General features: G+C 37.9%; 1 protein-coding gene across 3 annotated transcripts in view; it reads left to right on the forward strand.

Annotated features, from left to right (window-relative positions):
• ATP8A1 (ATPase phospholipid transporting 8A1) overlaps positions 1-24,252 on the forward strand; it is a 268,024-nt gene that overhangs the window by 237,350 nt on the left and 6,422 nt on the right. For all 3 annotated transcript variants that reach the window (XM_023224492.2, XM_023224493.2, XM_023224494.2), the window contains 2 exons: positions 15,414-15,502; positions 16,219-16,311. In XM_023224492.2, coding sequence (XP_023080260.1) covers positions 15,414-15,502; positions 16,219-16,311 — 182 coding nt within the window. The remainder of the gene's footprint in view (positions 1-15,413; positions 15,503-16,218; positions 16,312-24,252) is intronic.

Consider the following 24,252-nt stretch of genomic DNA (forward strand, 5'->3'; position numbering starts at 1 on the left):
AATTATACAAATTCAGCACCTTACAGGTAGAGGTCTCATGCTTCTGTATTCAGCTTCATGCAGATTCACACACAAATTAGGACTTTATAGTCATTTCCAACTTACATTCTTGCGTCATCTTTGCAGCAAAGGCAGAGCCATTTCTCTCTATGTGTTGAAAGAAAATCCTTGCTCCCTAAGTTGGGGAGGGAAGGGAACCAACATTTATTGTGTACCTACTAAGTTCTCCAGGCACTATGTTTAATGCCATATATCCCTTATTTTCACTAAACTCATGTTCCAAATCTGTGTAGTAAGCAAAGAAATAGCCGGTGACCCAGAGAATTTAACCCAGGCCATTCTTTTCAATCCCATTGGTTTCTGCTAACTTTCTGAGGAATTCAGTACCTTCTTTTTGGGGCACGTTGCTGTTCCTTACTCTCAGGTGATAACTCTTTTTGTCTTGTAGCCATCCTCCTTGCATTCAATCCATCTGCCATTTCCCCACTTTTCCCAGGGTCCTGAACAATTTCTATAAGCAAGCCAGATATGAAAGTGCTCCTGTCTCTTTAAATAAGTGCCCAGAGTTATAATTTCCCCTTCTCAACACCCACCTGACTCCCTCAACCCTATTTAGAGAAATTCCATCTCACTTCATGTCCTAGCCTTTTGCCTTTTCTTAACAGCAATATTAGCATAAATAATATCCATTTTGTTAAAAAAAAATTTTTTTAACTATTAAATAGACAACTCAGTCATCCTACATCATCAGAAAATGAATGGTTGCCACTCAGCTATAATAAGGCCCCATTGATGAAGGGCCAGTCACTGTTAGAGGCACTTTTCATGTGGTCACTCATTTAATGTTCACAGCCACACTGTGAGGTAAATTCTTTTAGACATTTCACAGATGCAAAGTGGCTAAATCACTCTCTGAAGGTCAAACAGCTCCAGAGTGTCTGAACTACAGAGTGAACCCAGCCTGATTCTGTCCCCTGATGCACCATGCCCACTCCGGTCTGTTCCTTTTCCATTTCTTCTCTCATCTTTTCTTTCCCCTTCCCTGTGACTTTTCTCCCAGACTTATCAACTATAATTTAATGCCCTTCTAACATCAGTGCCACCCATCGAAGTACTTAGTTCCATCTGTTTGATGAACTGACCAGTCGTCATGTGCATATAATATTTCCATCTTCAGCTGTCCTTAGCTGCCTTTGTCTCTGCCCAGGGGTTCTTTTCAGAGCATCAAATAGCTTTTCCCCTTTTGCTTCCGCTCATTCTCCATGCCTGAAGTGACCAGAAAGCTATTCCTCAAATATCTCAGAGTTTAGTGCAGACTTCAGTTACTGTAGACCCAGCCAAGAGCTGGTTGTTCTCAGTTGGTGGGCAGGGTGTTCCCATTTGGAAAACATTCCTTCCTAGAGTTTTGCACTTTGTTTCCACTACAATAATTCTACATCTCTACCCATGATAATGATTCAAATGATAATGATTAACAAGTGTCCCACAACCATAAATTATTGAAATATTTAACTGTTCAAAAGGAATTATGATATCAGGGGTTGGGGCAGTGGGGGTAAGGTTGGAAAATGCAACAATAAGAAATCATTTAGGAAAGGAAAAAGAAACTAGTGTGACGAACTTGGCTGTGACTTTAAATATGTCGCTGTCTTCCTCTCCTCTCACAAATATGGTTGTGATTTAAGAGGAGAACTTTTTTTCAGACCTGACTTGTATTTTTTCACACCAGTACAACAATTTATGGGGCAAGGTAGGCCCTGGGGAAAAGTGCTATGTTATATAAACATATGCTGGCCTGCTTTTCCGACTGGTCTAAATGATGTTACTGGGTATTTTTTGAATTTCTAGGAGAAAATAGTTTACCCAATGATTAATAAACCAGATTAAAAAAAAAAAAAACAAGCTACAGCAAGGATCATTTCATATCAGGATTAATAACAGAAGCTTAGTATCAGCAAAACTTTTAAATTTATTGTGGCATTGCAGACAGGCACTGTAAAGTCCTCCGAAGCACCATCTGTTTCTGCTCTCCCTGGCCTAAGGGATCTATAAAACTACTGAAGGAAATTGAAGTTAAGGAACGAGCATGTGTTTTACAGAATTTCAGATCTCTTGATTGAGGTTTGTAAAGGCTTTCTGAAAAACAATAAAAATCTTTGTTGAACCCTTTGGTGTCACCCCTGTAGGAAAGGTATTATTAATAAACTACATTAGTGATATGATTTTCCTAAATTGTGCTGTTGTCTGTTTTATCCAACATAATAAATTACTTTTCATATGAGGAATTTCCTGGTTAAAATAGTCTTTATTCATCTATCAGCTTTTAATTACCTCCATAGCATGCGATAATTTATTGGTCTTAAGACCAAGCCTTGTAGATGAGGTGGGGCAGTGTTATGATATGATGGAGTTTCATCTGAGATTACTGTGTTTAGCCAAGTAGTCTGGAGGGAACAACTGTACAAAATTCTGTCAGATGTTCTTCAATGAGCCAATGACTGTGAGTCCATCCAGTAAAACCTGCCATTGGTCACGGTCCTCATGCCCCCAACAGTAAACGAAAGAGGCAGACCTTCACAGTTCTACAGGCAGCTGGCCAGGAGCTACTTCCAAGCCCATTTTGTAAAGAGAAGTATATATGGAAATGCTGAGAGAAAAAGGGAGACATGGGTATGATGAACGTAATCGTGAATCAGGACATCTGAACATCTGCATACACTTTACAGTGAGAGCTCTTCTTAGAGCCAATACGAGAACAGGCATTGTGTTTTGTAACCACAGTACCTTTGCCTGCAATATACAGCAAGTGTAGATTGACTGTCTCCTGTGTGCCAGGGCCTGTGTTAGGCACTGGAGGATGCAAAGATGAATGGAATTGGCCTTGTCCTTAAGGATCCCTTTGTTGATCCTTATGGATCAACAAAGGGATCCATATCAATGGTGGGGCATTGATGTCATAAGCGAGAGAGGCCGTAGTGTACCTGTATGCTACAGTGATGAGCAAGGTGTGAAAGCTGAACGAAGCCTGTTCCTGGTATGGTACGGCTTTAACTATTCAGCCCTAGAGGCCATTCATTGTCACATTCATTCATTCCACAAATATGCATTGAGGACTTAATTGGTGCCAGGCACTGTTCCTCGATACCAGGTTAATTGGGCAGGATCCCCATTGCCTAATTGAGGTGGCCAGGGAATGGGAAGGAGAAACAGGCACTAAACTAGTTAACAAATGACTAAATGAAGAATAAGTAAAGATAATTTGACAAAGTGATAAGTGATGGGAGGAACACAGAGCAGATATGATAAGGGACAGGATTATAATGGGTGTTCCAGAAAGGTCTTTCTGAAGTTGGGACAGTTAAGCTGAAACTCACATGATGCAGGAATACCTGTCATATGTAGATCATTTCACACTTAAGGAACAGCAGGTGCCCATTCTCCAAGGCAGCAACAGGATTTTCCATTCAAAGACAAGGCCCGTGACTGCATCAGAGAGAGCTAGAGAGAGCACTATGAGGTGGGGTCAGCACGGTGGGCAGAAGGCAGACTGCCTCTCTGCCCTACAGGCCCAGCATTCTGGTTTGGGAACCACCACAGCTTTTGTTTGAATGACAGGCCAGAAATACTCATGAAAGAAAGTGTTTCAATAAAGCTCATAACTGGACATAGTTCTTTATTTTTTTTTTTTTTTCTTGCACTTGTCCCCCAGGCTAGAGTGCAGTGGCGCGATCTTGGCTCACTGCAACCTCCGCTTCCTGGGTTCCAGTGATTCTCTTGCCTCGACCTCCTGAGTAGCTGGGATTACAGGCGCCTGCCACCACACCCGGCTAATTTTTGTATTTTTAGTAGAGATAGGTTTTTGCCATGTTGGCCAGGCTGGTCTCGAACTCCTGACCTCAGGTGATCCGCCCGCCTCAGCCTCCCAAAGTGCTGGGATTACAGGTGTGAGCCACCGCGCCTGGCCAACTGGACATAATTCTTGCATTCCATCCTATGGTAAGGTAAAGGGATCATCAATGAGTGGTGTTAAGCTGCTTTGTTCAGAGTTATCACTTAAGCTCCCTAGCATGCATCATCCAAAGCAAGTTACTTTATGGCATATTTTTCAATGTTTAAAAAAGTAACTGTGGATTAAACAAGATAAAAACGTATTTCTCTTCCATGTAATAGAAGTCATGTGGGAGACAGGCAGTCCAGGACTGGTATGGAATCTGCACAGTCATCAGAGACTAGGTTCCCTTTAACTTACTGCACTGCCAACCTTAGTGTACTTCCTCATAGTCTAGAATGGCTGCCTGAGCTCTAGCCATTTTACCAACCTTCCAGCTAGCAAGAGAGGGAAGAAGGATTTGCCCTTTCTATTTGAGGCTCCTTCTTAGACATTACCAATACATTTCTACTTAGATCTCATTGTCCAAAAGCTAATCATATAGCCAAAGTAGCTGCAACAAGAGAGTCAGAGGGATGTAACCTTTGAGCTGGAGGAAAATGTGACCAGCCAAGGACAAAAGTAATTGCATCTAAAGAAGATAGAGAAAGGAGATAGATTGGATAGAATGAAGGGCAACTAAAAGTCTCAGCCGTGGAAGTCAGTTTTTCTATGTAAGCCATGTAACAGCTGTTTTTCTTTAGCTAAGTGCTTTTTGAGGTTTTGAAGTTTTTAAAAATCGTTTTCTACAGTCTTGAAATGCAGGTTATTTTGTTTTACAGACTGACTGACTTGTAATCAAACAACTGATGCTTCATGAGAGGGCTTTTCAAACATTTTCTTAAAAAGCTAAAATGCAGACCCATCACAAAATTATAAAAACCTGTAAGAATAATGTAACAAGTAAATATATTAAACATTGAGATAATATACCCTGTCTCATACAACTTACTTAATAACATCATAGCATTTTAAAATTTTGTTTCTCATAATGAAAAAAATTTTTTTTACTAATACTGTCCTCATTTTTCTGTTACTTTTAAGTTTTTAAATAGGACAATAATGAAGATTAAAATAAAACAAATTATGTTTTTAATTATCTTCACTATTCTGGGAACTATATTCCTAGAAAATAGTTTCAGAACTGCACATTTTCTAGTGCTCTCGATGCCTTTTTAGAAAGATTCTTTTCTTTTGCATATTTAGTTCTCAGTGTGAATTGATATATAGTCAAACTTTTTTTTTTTTTTTTTGGCAAAACTTAACTTCTAATTGTTCCAGGTCCCAACTAGCTCTTCCTCCTTTCCCTCTAAACACCATTTTTCATCTTTTTTTTTTTTTTTTATGATTACTCTCTTGCCAGAAAACAGAGATACAAAGGTTGTTTCTTGTATCATATGGCTAGATTGAATATTGGTTCTGAGCCCCATGAGATGATCACCCCTTTTTCAGCTCCTCATCACCCCAGAGAAATATCCAAGGGAAAGAAGCACATAAATGCTGTGAGCTGGTATCTAATTTGCATATTTTCTAAGATCTGTGTGTGTGTGTTTGTTTGTTTGGGATAACCAAAGCCAAGAATTTTCTTTGTTTCTGAGTAATCAAAAGCTGCTGAGAATAATTGTAAGCATATCGGGGTTTATCTGAAACACCCTTTTCTTTAGTTATTTTCTGGGTGTTCTGCCCTGTCTAGTTTCATGGAGAAAGGAATCATCCCATGTAAGAGCCCAATTCAGTTCAATTAAACTGAGATTTATGGAGTGCCTATCTGTCAGGGCCTATAATGGGTTCAGTGGATCAAAAGTTTCAAAAAGAGGCCATTCTGAGGAGTTAGTTTGTCATGGAGTAGTCCCACAGACAATTAGGATGTACGATGCTAGCTGTTATGATCATAATGCACAGGGACTAACAGAGAAGAGAGCGCTGGACCCCCAAGCTGTTGTTTGGGAAAGTGTCTTGGTACCGCTCTTCCCAAAGCTGTCCAGGAAGGTGGGTGTGAAAAGAGTTTTCCAGGTAGAGAACAGCCCAAGCAAGGAGCAAGTTTGGTGTTACCAAGGCATAAAATGGTTGGAGCTATAACCAGAAAGTTGAGCAAAGCCAGGTCACGAAAAGTTACCTGAATGTCATTAACATCATTACTGTGAGTCATGGCAGACAGCTTGTCATTACAGAATATACAGTATTCCAGAGAGTACCAGAAGCCATTAAAGATTCGAGTCAGAGGAAGTGATAAATGCTATTGATAAATTAGGAAGTCATGAGGAGAATTATATTTTGACGTGAATATATATCATATAATTGAAATTTGCAAGAGTTGTTTTCAACTAAAATGAAAGATGGTAAAGTTAGTTCTTAAAGATAAGGCCCAGAACAGAGAATTTGGCATTGGCACTCCTTTGTCTTTAGGCTTTCTCAGAGGGAAGTGTTGAGCCAGACTACCCAAGATGTGCAGCTACTGAAGGATTCAGTGGCACTTCACCTCTTCATGCCAAGGTTCATATGAGCTTAGAATTTGTCTCTGGTTAAAGTACAAGGTAGCAAATTCACCACTTACTGCTGACCCAGGGATACTTGTGTACTACCCAGTTCAACCCCACACCCAACTACCATAATGAATTCAGACTGGAAGGCTCGGGCCTCTGAGAAAGAGTCCAGCAACTTTATGACCTCTGCAGTGTCCCACCGTGGTATTTCACCAGCCTGGAACACAAAGACACTTTCAGAAGTGTTTGCAAGTTCAAATTGTAATGACACTTTTCAGTGTCTGAAAGCAGAGTTGATTTTGATGAGTCTATGTGAAGTTCCCATACATCAGTGGTAGCATTGCCAACAGAGGACTCTAGCATTCTACTGATATATTTCTACCTTGCCATAAAAATATAGATGTTGATATTGTGGATTTTAGCTTTCAAGATACTCTAGAGTATCTTTGCCATAAAAATATAGATGTTAAAGTTGTGGATTTCTCCAGTTTTCGGGGTATCCTAGAGTAAGTCTGGGGTCTCAGGTTTCATGAATAAGATCTTCTAGTCCACTGAGATTGGGTGGCTGAGAAAAGGAACTGGAGGAGAAAAGAGTCTATTATGGGTAACTGAGATTAGATGAGATGGGGCTGAAATGGGAATACAGCAACACAGAATGCACCTTTTCTGAAGAGATACCTCGCTAATAGAGCATAGACAAAGCATTGTGGTATAGCAAGGAGGAAAGAGCCACAATGTGGTTGGAAAGATCAAGAAAACTTGTATGAAAAGAAACAGTACTTGCAAACTCGAAGCTAAGCATTGAAGATTTTTATTGATGATGACTTCACGAAGAAGATGCTTCCTGAGAAGACCAAAAGGGTTAACTGAGATATAGGAGAAGACAAGAGAAATTAAATGACCTCAGACCATGGCAGATAGGTTTTAAAAAGAGAAATGTGGGAGGTGTATATGTTTCGGGGAATCATGGTACAAATCATCTCTGAAGAGTTATACTACCAGGATGTTTCAGAGGAGTCGGAGCCAGAAAGAACCATTGACTTCTTGGATTTGACAAACTCCTCAGAAATACATGATGGATATGCCACTTTTGGAGTTTTCTCTAACTCGTTAACTCCCTTGGAAATGGCCTAAATCTTTAAAGATAAAATAGCCTTTTTACACAAAGGAAAATGAAAGGTTCCATTCACAGCAACAACAAGAAGAAACCTTAGCCAGTTATGTGAATGGTTAGTAGAAAGAAAACTAGAAATTTGACAAAAATGAGAGAAATATTTTAAAAGTTGAATAAATAAACATACCATGCTCTGAATAGAAGGATCATTAAATTGTCAGTTCTTCCCAATTTGTGAGCCATTTGGGGGAACAAAAAAAAAAAAAAAAAATACACCTTCTCCTCTTGATTGTAATCTAGCCTAGAAAAATAATTCTAAATGCAGAGAAAGAGATTAGAGTCTGAAAATAGAGGCATTATTATACTATTTTGAGTGCTTCTCATATCAGTGAAAATTAAAGTTTTTTCCTCTTTAAATTTTATAATAAAAATTTTTCAATAACTTAGTAATATATTAAATCAATAACATATTGCAACCAATATATGTCAAAGCACTATTCTAGTTTCTGGGAATACATCCATGAAAGAAAATCTCTGCCTTTGGGAGGTTATAACCTAGAGAAGAAAAACATACAAACATAAGTCTATTATACAGCAGGCTGAGCTGTGTTAAATGCTCTGGAGGACTTGAGTGCAGGGGAGAGGATGGGGTGGAGTGCTGTTTTCAATGGGGGAATCACGCAAGGCCTCGCTGTACCTGAAGTGTTGTGACCAGGACCTGTGGCTATCTGGAAGAAAATTCCAAATGGAAATAGACAAATGCTGAGAGCCTGAAGACTGCAGAGTGGTAGAAGCTGAATGAGGGAGGGAGTGACTAGTAAAAGCACTATTATTCCTAACAAACTAATGCAGGAACAGAAAATTAAATACCACATGTTCTCACTTGTAAGCGGGAGCTAAATGATGACAACACACAGACACATAGAGGGGAGCAACACACACTGGGACTGGGGCCCACCGGAGGGTGGAGGGTGGGAGAAGGGAGAGGATCAGGGAAAATAACTAAGCTCAATACCTGGGTGAGAAAATAATCTGTACATCAAACCCCCATGACACAAGTTTACCTATGTAACCTGCACATGCACTCCTAAAGTTGGGGGGGAAAAGGCCCTAGCGAGCTGGCCTTAAGAGATAGGGCTGGGGCAGAACACCCAGGGCCATGAGGCAATTGTAAAGACTCTCGATTTTTCTCCAAGTCTCTGGAGGGTTGAGCCAGGGAGTCACGATCTGACTTCTAAAAGGACTACTCTGGGAGCTCTGTTGAGAATAGTATGTACGGGGAAGAGGGAGGAGGCCAGGGGACCCCTAGCAGGCTGTTGTAGCACTCCAGACAGAAGATGATGGGGGCCTAGGCAACCATGGAAGGGTGTGAAGCGGGTAGATTCTGGATTTGGGGTGGGGAGAGGATTTGCTCTAAGAATTTTTTTTTTTTTTTTGCTTTAAATGTTTTTATTATGGCAGAACATAATATAATATTTATCATTTTAAGTGTAAATTCAGTGGCATTAAGTGTATTCACATTGTTGTGCAACCATCACCACTGTCCATCTCTAGAACTTTTTCATCTTTCTCTACTGAAACCTCATACTTGTTAAACAATCCCCGTTCTCCTTTTCCCCTAACCCCTAGCAGCCACCACTGGGCTTGCTGTTTCTGAATTTGACTATTCCGGGCCCTGCATCTAAGTAGAATCACACATTGGTCCTCTTATGTCTGATTTTTTTTATTTGGCAAAATGTCTTCAGGGTTCATCCATGTTGTAAAGTGGGCCAGAATTTCATGTCTCTGAAAGCTGAATAATATTCCATTGCATGAATATGCCACATTTTCCTCATCCACTCATCTGTTAATGTTGTTTCCACCCTTTGACTATAGCAAATAGTGCTGGTATGAACATTAGTGTATGGATTTTTTTAGGTCAAGCCAATAATATTTGCCAGTAAATAGAATGTTCAGTTTCAAAGAAAAGGGGAAACAAAGATGACTCGAGTATTGTGGCCAGAGCAGCCAGAAGGATACACTTTGTATTTGTCTAGAGGAGGAAGACTGGGATTTTCTATTCTGCCTCTTTTTCTTTAACTTAGCAAAGTGTTCATACTGTGTAGTTAATTAAAATCTTTGTTAATGCTGGTACTTCCTTCTCTTCCTGCCCATTCTACAGCTCTTCCTTACCTCCCCACAACCGCAAAAAAAAAAAAAAAAAAAATCATACAAAAAACACTTTTATTTCCAGGTATCATACCTTTCTTGGATTCATTGAAATACTTCTGATGATTCAGACTGGGGGGTGGGGATAGTTGAATATATTTAGCTTTTAATGCACATCCCTCAACCTTTAACAGAAAAGGCAGCCTACATTGGAAAAGGATAGTCGTGGAGCTCAATCAACTCCTCTCCCGAAAATACGTAATTATCTGGCAATAGAATAACTTCATGCCAGAACACAAGAAAACCAAGTAAACCATAACCACCACATCTCAAGAACAGGGTCCCCAGGCTCTGTTGTTTTTCACAGTTTCTGCAACACTAGGTTGTGAGAACATGTTTATCCAGCAATTATTTATTGAACATCTGCTTGGTGGTTAAGCACTTGGATCGTGAGAATTAAGAGAGCATACATTCTAACAAGAAGGTGAATGAGCAACTAGAAAATGGGTGACAGGTGCCCAACACAATGAAAGCCCAAGTAGTGTCCTCTAACTGAGTCTAAGAAAGGAAAATTGAAGGACGAGTAGGCATCACAAGTGCAAAGGCCCGAGGACAAGAGTGAGCATGGGCGCCTTCCAGGGACTGAAACACATTACGTGTAGCAAGAGATGGGGCTGGCTTGAGAGGTGATGTTGGGAAAGTAATCAGAAGTCAGATAGGAAAGGTCTTGAAATTGTATTAAAGATTTTGTATTCTATTCTGAGGACATTCTGAAGCCACGGAAAGGGTTTAATCCAGCAACTGCTAATATCGAATTTGCCTTTTGGAAATATCTCTGGCTGCAGTGTGAACAGCTAGAAGCAGAGTATTTCTGAAGTCAGTACAGCTAGGAGGACAGGCAAATTTTTTGGACTGGGATAAGCATGGCAAAGTTGACCAGAGACAGATGAATCTGAAGATGCTAAAGCACAACAGAACCCAGTGAAATATTGGACATAGGGTAAAAAAGCCAATTCAGGAATAGGGCCCAGGTTTCTCTCTTGGGCTGCCAGGGATGACACCACTCCCTAAATAGCTTGTACCAAGGAAGAGCAGCCTTTGGAGGGAAGACAGTGTGTATTCAGTGTGGGATGTGTGAGGTTTGAGGTGCCTGTGTGACCCACAAGTTAGGAGCTCAATAGTCTAACCTGTGCTTCAAGTTCAGGTGAGAAATCTAAGCCACAGGTGATTAGTGGCTGATTTCCATATGGATGATGATACAAACTGCAAACCCTTCCAAGGAGGGTGTTTGTATGCTAACAGAAGGCTCCTGGGAGAATACCAGGGTAGTTTACCTTTCCCTCCAGGACTCTTCTAAGCTATCAGTCTTCTGATAATTACAATCTGTGAACAGCATCTTCACAGCTTGGATAACATTCTGACCGAGGGATGCACATTCGCCTAATGAGCCACATAGTGCCCTGTTAGCTTTAACTAGTATTTTGTTATTTAAATCAACCCACAACGAATATTTGCATTCCCCGAAATTAGTTGTGTGCATGTTTGTAAGAAGGATGTGGGGGAAGGTGTTCCATAATCAGTCAATACCTTTAGGAAACCTTGGTTTTAAAAACTATTCAGTAGGGTGCTTTACTCTGACTTCTTGAAGCCTTACACTGCTCTGCACCATGACTTTCCAAGAGGATGCTGCTGTGGTTTCTTTTCGCCTTTATTAAACCTCTGGCAATGGGCCCTTGTGGGGGATGCTTTCAGGACTAGCAACCACAGAACAGTTTCATGAGATACTGATAAGCAAAAGCTGGACTTCATTTTAACACATAGTTCAGAAATTGAATTATTGAATTGAAAGGAATAAATGTTTGTGGTGTTGGTGCACATTGCCAAATACCTTTTCCAAAGGCTAGTTCATTGCTGGTGGGAATATAAATTGCTACAAATACCTGTTCCACCATACACCACTCACTCCACCAAACTGATGGTGAATTTTTAAAATCTGATCTAATTTGTCAGTGTTTCTCTAGGACTGCAGAGTGGCTCGACACTTTTCCATGTCATTGATTACTTGCTGCTGCTTTTATGAATACCTTTCCAGGTCTATTGCCTATCTCTTGAGACTGAAGCTATTCTTATGAAGATAAATGGGCTATTTTTCTGATCAGATATTAACCTAGAATTTCATGTATTTGTAGTAGTCATTCTCTCAGTTTTTTATTGTTTACTTTTTTAGCTATGTTTGTTTGAACATGCGGAAGTTCTGCGTTTTCGTAAATCAGTTCTTTAAAGCATCCTTTCATAGTTTTTTTCACTGTTCTTAAGCTCTGAAAGCCTTTTATATAAAGCTGTGTCCAGACGCTTAATAAATAGTCACTTCTTGGTTTTTTTGTTGTTGTTGTTTCCAACATTAACACAACCACTCTGGAAGTTATTCGTTTCTCTTACTGCAGTCCCCTCCAAAAAAAATGTTTTGAAGCACTATTTTCTGGATAATTTTCCCTTCCAAAATTAATATATTATGCTGGCGTAGTCAATAATTTTTATGACAAAATTATTTTTCTCCATTTCCTAAATTGGCAAATTGAGATGAATGGCACTTTATTAGGGATCTCTTACTTTGGCCTATGTTTCATCATTGCATTTTAAAATTAAAATAGCAGATAAGACAAGCATATGTTGTAATACTATTGAGATGAAAATCATAAAATTTATAAATTGATTTACAGTTAATTTGATATTGTCATAAACATTTTCTTCCATGAAGCTCATGGGACAGATCACTGGAAAAAAACAAGAGACTAGCGCATTTAAAGAAACCGGACAATTGAAAGGAAGAAAGTTTGTTAATAATCAATGTTATGCAGCCAGTTTACAAACATTATTGAGTTTAATTCCTACAATCTACTGTACAGCTGAGGAAACTGAGACTGAGAAGTTTCTTCTCGAGTGTCTAATTAGCCGGGAAGGACTGTGCCAGGACCACTTCCAGGCCTGTCACCTAACCTGCTCCAACTGGGGTCCATGGAGACAGTCTTAGAGTTCCGCAGAGGGCCTTCTGTTTTAGGTGTCTATACATTTCCATGAGTAAGAGTCGCAGCATGCCACTCTGATATTAATAGTGTAAACACATAGAGGTAGACTGAGGAACCATACCGTTAGTTTGTAGGCAGGTGGCACACTTGAATTCTCTCTCCCATGAGACTGAACTTGGGCACATTGAAGGTGAAGAAGGGTTTCTGTCTTATATGGGAACGTAGGTGCTAACAGATCATGCCATTGTGGGTCAGAAGATAAACCCGTCTTATCTGTCATGCCCGTTGGCTTGGCCAAATGCACATAAACTGGTATTTTCTCAAACGTTTGTTCTCTGAAAGTTCACATAGAAATTTCAGAACAAGTTCTCTTCTGCAAGTTGCGTTTTCAGGCAGTGTTGGTTTATTTTTGAAGCCCCAGTGGTTCGATTTTGAGCCGGCATCACTCTGCAGAGACAAGCAGTTGCTTGTTTGCCACACAGGGCCTGTGCCCTCCTATTACCAGCTTTGCAGCTTCCTCAGCTGATCCCTTCTCAAGGCCCCCGGGAGCCACTTTTGTGGCAGATTCCATTTGGTTTCACAGCGCCTCGAGAAGGGGCAGCGGGGGCCACTTGGCCTGGTGCACCAGTCTGCCACATTAGGAGCAATTTGCAAACCGCTCTCGGGGGGAGCCGGAGCTTGGCCGAAACAGGCTGCTGCTGTTACCACCATTGTCTCAGGATCCCTTCGCCTTTTCCCGGCTGACCTGCCTGCGAGTGGGGAAATGTGAAAAGTTAGAGACAAAACTGGTTTCTACAGAGTGAGGGGGAGCTTGCTTATACAGAAAGGAAGGAAATACCTCTGTGGGATTTTATTTTTCCCCCCTCTTCATCCAAAAAATACAAAGAGACTGTCTGTCTTTAATGCGAATGTCGGCTTTAAATCTTTTAGGTTTGGATTAACTCTGCAAAAGAAAAAAAAAAAAATCTGACAGGCTTTCAGATATGACGCAGAAAAACTTTTTTCCCCTCAATTCATGTTGTTCATTTGTAAAGCCAAAGGCTGGTGGACTGAATGGTGGGGCGCCAGTCACTCCTCCGTTCATCGTTAGCATCACAATGGTCAGAATTAGCAGCCTTGAATCTCCACCACTTTTGCGTTTTCCATCGGTGGACATTTAATACAAGGTGGTGAAGGCAAGAGTAAATCCTCCTTCTCTTGCCCTCCGCCCCCCACCAAATTAAAATATATTAAAATTAAGCCAAGTAAATGTGGTATTTTCAGTTACATGTCTTGGAATTTTTACCTTGCCTTTCCCCCCAGAAGGGGAAAGAAATTGGTTTTTTACAGTTGTTACCTTACTAGAAAGCTTCTTTCAATCTAAAGAAAATCCACTGACTTGATAGACATTTCCTATTACACAGTTATTGTTGGTTTTCACCATTGAGGATGTCAGCAAACGTGTCAAAGATCATGTTTTGCTTATTAAATAAAGTGACTTTTATGTGAATATTTTTCATCTTGTTGGTGTCTCGAATAATGGTTCTATTTCATTGAATCCATGTGGCAAAACTTATTTTCTGGAATTTTTTGTAATAGCATGTTTTTATTTTAAAAGTATTCAGAGCTGTTCACTTCTACATAGCGAAAAATCTTAGCTTCCCTGAACCTACGGTCTGTATCGATAAGCTCATGTCAATGCAGAAAAAATTTAAACAGCGGTTCCTAGTCCTTAATCGAGAGTCAAAATGAATAGGTAATCTGAAATATAATTTAAAATTAGAAATCTTTATGGTTGGTAAGGACTAATTGATTAGGACTATTTATGTGTAATTGTGAAATTGCCTAGAATAATTAAACTCTAGGTTATTTTTAATTCCTGAACCATACCTGATTTTTTTTTTAATTTTGCGTGATTTTTAGTAGAATCCAAATGTGCATGTGTTAGCTGGCTACTTTTTAGTGGAATTAGAACAATACCTTTATGGATTTAAATAGGTACTGAAAATTTCCTCTTGATAAAAAGATTAAAAGAAGTGAAACCAAAATATTCCTTTTGCTTTTATTGTATAATACTATTCCTTTTAAGTTCTGTGTAATCTAATAATATTACAGATATTTTTTATTATAATGGCGAGTAAATAATAGAATTTATTACTTTTTAATTTACAGAATCATTTTTTTTGCAACCCAAAAGGCTCCAATACAGCAATTTGGTATTTATTACAAAGAAATTATTAAAGTTATTTTTAATACACTTTTATTTGGCTTTTACATACAAGATATTTGGTTTGACTTTAGCAATAATAGGTATGCACCAATACTTGTTATATAAATCGTTGAATAATAATTAAGATTATTACTACCTAATGTTAGCCAAAAATAGTCAAATTGTTGTTTTTGTAGGTATCTTAATTTGATTATACTGTAGTCATGATTTATCTGGATGATTTTTTAATATCCTATAATTTTACAAAAGTAATTTTCATTTGCCAGAAATAGTAAATTTAGTTTCTAATTATGATTTATTTTACACCATATATTATTATAAGAGAGTTTAATCCAGAGTGTATTTTAAATGTGTTCAAAGATTTATTTTGATATTCTAAGTTAATTTCGTAAGTTCGAATTCAGAGTTGTTTACTCTCTTTTGTTTTACTTAAAATTACATAAAAACTAAACAGGAATCATGTATTTTGGTTTTAAAGTAATGTTTTTTCTGATGATTTGCACAGGCAGCCATGTTGTTCAGTTCTGGAGTCTTCTGGATGGGCTTGTTATTCATCCCTGTGGCATCCCTGCTCCTTGATGTGGTGTACAAGGTGTAAGTATATACTCGGTTACATATGGAGAAATATAGATGCATATTCATCCTCAGATTTCTCTCTTCGTAACGTCAACTCAAGCATGTAGAGCTTTCAGGAAAGGGACTGGTAATATTGCTTAATTTTAAATAAGGAAGGGGTGATTCAGGAACTAGAAAACTAGTTAAAAGATGAAATGAGTAGTAAAGTGGGTAGTTTCAGTTAACAGAGAAAAGTAAATGGCACTGGAGAAATTTACATCGGGAAGTACGTTTTTTAGAAACAGCCCCAAAACTCATATAAAAGTAGAAGAAAAATTGTACTATTTCTGAACACACTTTTTATTATAAAAAGAAATGTTTTGCTTGCCTGATTCCAAACATACATAAAATATAAAATGAAAGGAAAGAAAACCTTACTAATTTTTTTCAAGGGTTACAAATTTTTCAATCTTATCTCTTCTCACAAAAAAGGTAGCATTTAATTTAATTACATGATATTTATTTAAATAACTATGGGAGTTTCAGTATTGTAAACCTAAACCATCATTTATTTTAAAACTATAATTTCATATTAATTTTCAAAAGTATGGTAATTTTTAAGATTCTGTTGAAAAACTGCTTGTACTCTTGTTACTGTTGTACTTATCAATAGCATGATAATAAACCAGACATCTAGTTTTGTAAAGTCTTCACAGGAGTATTTCCATGCAAATCCCTTTTTTTTCTTTTTGCAGTATCAAGAGGACTGCTTTTAAAACATTAGTCGATGAAGTTCAGGAGCTGGAGGCAAAATCTCAAGACCCAGGAGCAGTTGTACTTGGAAAAAGGTAAAATACACAGTGAATATATTCTTTTCCAAATGAACTTTAAATTTATCTTGTACAAGTGGTTGCAAATAAGTGATAAGACTTGTGCTTATCAACATCAAGCTGGCAGTGTCATTGACAGGTTTGGGAATCAGAGACATGTCGGTTTAAATCAAATCTGTCGCTTTCTAAACTGCGTGCCCTTGGCCACGTTGCTTAATCCTACTGAGCCTCAATTTCCTCATCAATAAAATGGGGACAATAATACCTACCTCATGGTTAATTGTAAGAGTTGAATAAAGTATTATGAAGAACTTAGCATAGTGCGAAGTCTTTAATGAGCATTAAATAAATGGTAGTTACAAACATTATTGTATTATCAAACTGCAAGAGAAGAAAAAGACTTTTAACTTGAAATAGTATCCATAATAAAATAGTATGTAATCGGCCAGGTGCAGTGGCTCACACCTGTAATCCCAGCACTTTGGGAGGCCGAGGCAGGCAGATCACAAGTTCAGGAGTTCGAGATCAGCCTGACCAACACTGTGAAACCCCATCTCTCCTAAAAATACAAAAATTGGCCAGGCATGGTGATGGGCGCTTGTAATCCCAGTTACTAAGGAGGCTGAGGCAAGATAATAGCTTGAATGCAGGAAGTGGAGGTTGTAGTGAGCCAAGATCAAGCCACTGCACTCCAGCCTGGGCAATAGAGTGAGACTCCATCTCAAAAAAAAAAAAAAAAAAAGTATGTAATCAAAATCACAGTTTGATATAAGGCAAATTACCTTATATAATTGCATTTGTGGTTCAGTAGTTACTAGGAACTGACCTAGATGTGTATCATACATGAAGTGAATTATGTATCCCAAGTTCTCTTCCTTACCACCAACCCCTCCAAAAAAATCAAAGTTAGAAAGCTAATCAAATCCACTAAATTCACAAAGCATCATAAGAAAGAAATTAAAATTAGTTGCAGTCTATAATAAAAGACAATTACGAAGATAGTAGCAGGAATTTATTTTTTCTTCATTTTTATCATACTAAAGTAAACTGAAATTTTGGCTAAACTGTAGGAAATATTTTACCCTAGTATATGTTACCTTAATCACGATTCACTGTTGATACTCATTTTGACACAATGAAGTAGGTGTCAGAACTCAGTAAGACCTTGGCTTCCAGCTCTCTTGCTCTCATACTGAAGGAACACATCACACACCAGTGTGTGCCACTTTTTTTGAAAATAATAGCACTGAGCTTTGTTGAGCACTCACTACGTACCAGGTACTTCCCTTGCATTTTACGCATACTATCTCCCTGAATCCCAGTAACAACCCTATACAGATCCATCATCTCCATTTTTTTCCAGGTGAGGAAACTGGGGCTTCGAGAGGTGAAGTTCTCAAAATTATTAGTAACATATCTGGGCCTGGAGTCCATGCCAACTGATCCCAGATCTCCTGTTCTGAACCATTCACAATTCTGCCTCCTTTTGCTACTTGTTCAAAATATAATAGAGCTGCAAAAACAGCCTACTACTAACTTGACAAAGTACTTAACCTCTGACTCAGCATCCCAATGTACAGGATGGGAATGATAATACCTACTTTCAGGGTTGTGTCCTCCTCCCTCCACCTTTTTCTTCATCTAAAAATTGGCATCACAGGATTCCTCATAGGAAGTTACCTATTCCGTTACCTGGCAGTTGGTCAGTAAATTCAGCTAGTAAATTAATTATGTCAGTTCTCTTTCTCCAGCAATAAAAAGAATACAGTAAGAGTTCTAGCTCATGAAATTGTGAATAAAACAATTTATTCATAATTATTAGGGAAAGGCCACTGTTAATACTGTTACTATCCTTAGTAGTACATTTCCAGATTCGTAAGTGTGTTAATAAAATCACATTAAGCCCTTCCACGTGATACTTAGTTTGCCTTTTTGTTGTCTACCCGTGACCTCTATTCATAAATCAGGCCACTGTAATGACCCCCAGGTCCTAAACATTCAGTGAGTCTGTAATATATGTAGCTCCTTCCATTAAATAAAATGAGCCAGAGAGCCCAAAAAGGAAAGAAGTGAATTCCAGCATAAATGACCACCAACTTCTCCATAGGACATGCATCAGATAAATTCCCTGCTGCTGCCTGGCTCATTTGCCTAAATTAGCTCTATAGCTTTTTTTAAGAACTCAGGAATGTGTCAGCTGAATACCACAGACAAAAACCCTGGACCAGCATGTACTCCATGTTGCCATTTCTGCCCACTGCTGATCAGAAGGTTAATGATGAGTGTAACCATAGTGGCTTCCTGCTAGATGGCAGATGCCCAGAGGAGGGAGGCAAGGGAAAAATCTGTGAAAGGAGAAAAATAGCAACTGGATGGAAACATCTTCATGCTTAAAGTAATGGCACCCTAAGGTTAAAGAATCATTGGATTGATTTTACCCCCTGGATTATTTTAGGAATCTAAGAGAATGAGATTGATTTCAGATTTCAAAAAAAGTTCGCAATTTTTTTTTTTTTTTTTTTTGAGACAGTCTCGCACTGTCACCCGGGCTGGGGTGCAATGGCACGATCTCAACTCACTGCAACCTCCACCTCCCAGGTTCACACAATTCTCCTGCTTCAACCTCCCGAGTAGCTGGGATTACAGGCACACACCATCACACCCAGCTAACTTTTTGTATTTTTAGTAGAGACGGGGTTTCACTATGTTGGCCAAACTGATCTCGAACTCCTGACCTCATGATCCACCCGCCTCGGCCTCCCAAAGTGCTGGGATTACAGGCATGGGCCACTGCACACAGCCAAAAGTTAGCAAATTTTATATCTACACTATCAAAAGGGAAGAAACTGTGATTCTTGTGAATTCTAATGATACCAGACTTTCTTTGGTTCCAAAACGCCATGTTATTTTATATCTCCCAGTCTTTGCATTTGCTCTTCCCCTGTTTGGGAGCCAGTACCCCTCTTACAGACTAGGCACTCCAATTTTCAGCTTTCCAAACCCAATGTAGAAGGGGTTTTTTCAACTGTGCACATACACAATATATAATTCCTAGTCTACTGTCTTTGTACTTTTATACTCTGTTTATACTCTGTGTAAACTTCTGTTGGTACACTGATCGCATTGCATTATAAAAATTTACTCTATGTATGTTTTTTTCCCCTACCAGATTGAGCTTCTAGAGAGGCCCATGTCTTAGCCATAGCTGCAACCCAGCACCTGGTACAGCACCAGGAACTTAGTAGCACTCAATAAATACTTGTTGAGTGAATGAACAGAATAGTTAAGAGAATAAACTAAAGAATGGATGAAAAAAAGAGTGGACAAAAGGATTGCTGAGTAGGAGAAAGAATTGTTGAATTGATAGTTGACCTGTGGGCTGTGAAACAGAAATCTGATTCATAAAAACATAGAATTGTATAATTTGTACTTCCTAGACTAGGTAATATCCAAAGCAACCATCTTTACTTTTTTTCATACAATGATGCAGTTCTTGAGAAAGATCTTGTGAGTTGATCATCCCCAATTTTTTTAATCTTCACTAAGTATGACTATTAAACTCAAGTCATGTATAAAATGCAAATGTCAGAAAAACAATAAATTGTAAGCACTTAAGGAAGATTAATATTTACGATAATTTCTCATCTTCATTTTCAAAAATAAAACATCTTGGTTAAAACAGCCATTTTTAGTAGAAATAGTATGCCACCTACCATATTACCCTGCAAATTAGATTCATTTTATTACATTTTAGGGGAAAAATATGTTTAATCAATCTAAGTATGTTCTAAATATACATGCTTTTGAGCCATGGGTTATGGTAGAAATAAATGTAAGTCTACAATGGTGAGAGAATAACCTAAACCTTACTCCTGAAGGTTTAAAATAACCCAAACCTTGCTGCCTCGTGACCTCTACCATAAAGTCCATGTAAGGAGCTGAGTTCTTAAGAACTAAAGAAAAACTGTCCACTGGAGAAAAATAAAATGGAAATTGTACTTTAAAAAAATAAAATAACCCAAATCTTAGTCCTGAACATTTAAACCTTATCCAAAAGTTTACAGTAAGAAATTATGGACACTGTGGGCTCATTGGAGGCAGGACAGTTATTTTTGGATATCATTGGAGTATGTGTGAAGCAATGCATTTTATAGACAGGCAAATATAATGAGACTCATAATTCTTTTATATTTCTTACTGTAGACATTAGCCAGCATATCATCATTGGCCATTACTAAATAGAATTTTAGCCTAGGATCTTCAGGTCAGTCCTCACTGATTTGCCTGGCACTACCATTTGGCCATGGTTTACAGCTTTTGCATGCAGGGACAGTAGGGAATATGAGATGTCAGAGAACTCAGTGGTGTAGATGGTGACAGTGCTCTCTCTAACCTTTCTGATGTATTGTTCATCTTAATGAAAAGCAGTTTTAACATTGCTCCAGAACTAGTAGAAAGGAAATTTTATTTCTCAGTGTTCACACTAGATTTTATATCAGTGTGACTTAAATACTTCGGTGGGGATTGAGGACACAGGGATCTGTCAAATGTTTCCTTCAGCCTTCTCTCATCACCGTGGTAATGGTTCTGTCCAACATTTGGAAAGAAAAGTGACAGAACATTGAAATGTTTTCAGCTCCAGGGCAGAGGTTAGGCCTGTTATATTCATTGTTTGTTTCCCCACCACCACAGCTACCCTAGTGTAGGACAAGTATCACATGCTATACATTAAACATTCCATGAATGAATACTTACTTTTTGGAGATTTATTTTAATGAGTCAACCTAAATAGCTTACCAACCCAATATATAGACAAATGCAAATTTATTCCTCTTCAAGTTTCCCACTGAAAATTCCTTAAGACAACACATTCCAGAACAACACATTCCAGAATATATATATATATAAATTTTTTTTTTTTTTTTTTTTTTTTTTTTTTTGAGCCGGAGTCTCACTCTATTGCCCAGGCTGGAGTGCAGTGGCGCGATCTCGGCTCACTGCAAGCTCCACCTCCCGGTTCATGCCATTCTCCTGCCTCAGCCTCCCGAGTAGCTGGTACTACAGGCACCCACCACCATGCCCAGCTAATTTTTTTTTTTTTTTTTTTTAAATAGTAGAGACGGGGTTTCACGGTGTTAGCCAAGATGGTCTCAATCTCCTGTGAAATATTATTTTAAACATGTTATCTTTACATTCACTGCCACCAAATATTTAAATTGCAACATTTTAGTGGGTTTGGAAATAAGGTAACAATATTTGGTAGTACTTGTATGATTGCATTAAACAAACTCAAAATTTACATAGTTTGGTATGTAAATGAAAGACTATACAAGACTGCATAAAACTGCTAGTCAAGAGTTGTGAAGAAAATGTGGTTTTAGTGAGAAGATATCTTTAGTGGTTTTTTTTTTTTTTGTCTTTTCACACTGTGTTAAGCTGTTCCACTAAAACTGAACTTTTAATATATCTATTAGCATAAGCATATTTTATAATGTGCCTTAGTGGTAATATCAGTACCTATAAAAATTGATGGCCCAGAATTGCATAAATGTTGAAATGAGTAGTTCCCCAAAGGTGTAAGATAAGACTAGAGAAATACAACTCATCATCACTTATTTATTTAGCAACCTCCTGTGAATGGCATTCATATTCTGAAGGAGGGACTCGACTCTACAGGACTAAAGCAAGAAGTTCAAAGTAGCTAAGGAAAAACAAAACAACAAAAATCTAGTCATTTTCTTAGTAAAGAGGTAGAATGAGAACATTATAAATTAAAACTCATGTGCAGCAACAGACATCTCACCTTGCACTTACGTTGACTAGAAACCAAGGCATCAAAAATACTCCTTACCAAGTACCTTTTGTTTGGTGATGATCTCTGTTCCAGTTGATGTTTTATAATTAATTCTCAGGATCTTGGGGGTAAAGGTAGGAGGACCCAGCATTTGTTGAGTGCTTCCTAAGTGTCAGTCATTGTGCTGACAGCTCCCTGCATCCTCACAGTCTGCCTGAGAGTTAAGTACTGCCCTCCTGTTACCATAGGAGATGACTGAGAAAGGCTTGCCTGTGGTGACACAGCTAATAAGCAGCCGACCCAAAATTAAACCAAAGCACTACTCCAGAGCCCATGCTCCTTCCTGAGTAATGTGCTTCTTTCTTAAGAGACTTTCTTACTGCTTTGTTTTAATGCTGTACGTTAACTTGATATAAAAGAAGATCTAAGTGAAAGCCTTTATATGAACTTGTACAAAACGGAATTATGTTACCTTATATATTTCAGTTGCTATAATATGAAAGATTAAATTCTCATGTCTGCCTTCTTACCATTTTAATATTGTAATATTAAAGTACTATACATTTAGGAAGGCCAGCCTGAAACCTGGAAAATGTCTTTTGGGAAGAAGATGCTGCATAATGATATGTAGCCATCCTCTAGTCTCCCGTAGTCACTTCAGTTTGAAACACCAAAGACTTTCTAGCACCCCATCCACAAGGCTCTGCTAAGGAAATCAGACCACCTGCTGCTAAAGCTGCGACTTCCTCAAAGCAGTTACATATTTTAGTGTCCCTTAGGGTCCATAGGTCTGTAATGCTAGATCATTTAAAGAGTAGAGTAAGAAAGCAACTCTGTAAAAATGGCCCTTTCTCATTTCTCATATCTGTTTATTTCACTGACAGAGACAAGTTTTACAACTATTTGCAGAACTGCTGGAGTTTTAGATTAATTAGTTTTCTTGCCTTCATGTAGCTCATTTCCAATGACAATAAAATATGTCTGATAATACCAACTAACCTCCCTAGACTTTAAAATATATGTGTGGAAGATTACTACAAATGTCAACATTTCTAAATATTTTTTCTTTGGTTTTTGCCTAAATGTTTGCATAACTCATTTACACAATGAGTTCATTTTGCAGAGGATCCTTTTTTTGTATATGATATTGTTTCATTTCAGGGTCTCAGAAAAATTGGCAAAATACAGAGCTAACATAACACAGCAATTTAACTAAAGCTTTTATAGTGGGAAAAACACAACATGGAAATTTTTCAGCTGAATCAGTTCCACTTATTAAAATTGCATAAACATTTGCTGCAACACATATGGATTACTTATTTGTTTCTCATGCCTATTATGTTCTTTAATATCAAAACAAAATTTTATAAATCAAACAATGAAGAAATGGCACGATTTGGAAGGTTGATGATGTCTTTAAGTACATTTCAGAATTATTACTCAACTTCATATATTCAACAAATGTATTTGAGTTTCTACTGTGTGAGACACTCTTATGTGAAGTTGGGGGAGAAGATGCCTTATTTTTTACAATGTGCTTTTAGAAGTTACGTAATTAAGTATCTGGATTTGTATCTGAGGAGACAACTATTCTAAATACTCATTGAAAAATACTTTCCTTGTTATTTCACCTATCATAATCATTTTTTCTGAAAATAGTTTATTTTAAAATAAAATTAAGGAACACGTGTCATACCGTATTAGTGGTAGTAAATTTTTTCTAGTTAAAAAGTCTATGAAATGTCTTCTTTGTATAATGTTAGTTAATATTTACTTTAGTTAATATTTTAAAAAAATATTTTGCACTAAAACGTGCCAAATATGAAAAAAAAGTAATAATTAATTGTTTTCATTCTAAAAATGCCATGCTTAGAATATATGTAGTAAGTTTTTAGAAATGAATAACACTACTGATGTTTTGTATTTTTTGTTTTAATTGTGTTGTACTGGCTCTGTGTTGCTGTTTGGCTTAAATATAACTGAGTGGGGGGTGGTGAGGAGATCTTACTTTTTACTGAGAGAAGGATTATTGGGGACAAAACTCCTGAGGGAGAAAATGGCCTCAAAAGTCTGTCTAAATATTTGAAATCTCATTTGCCATCTGAGAAGATAGTGTAAAAAGAATCACTAGGCTACGGATTTCTCAAGCCATCTTTTGTTTAAGT

Source organism: Piliocolobus tephrosceles, chromosome 3 (genome assembly GCF_002776525.5).
Source record: "Piliocolobus tephrosceles isolate RC106 chromosome 3, ASM277652v3, whole genome shotgun sequence".
Taxonomy (NCBI): Eukaryota; Metazoa; Chordata; class Mammalia; order Primates; family Cercopithecidae; genus Piliocolobus; species Piliocolobus tephrosceles.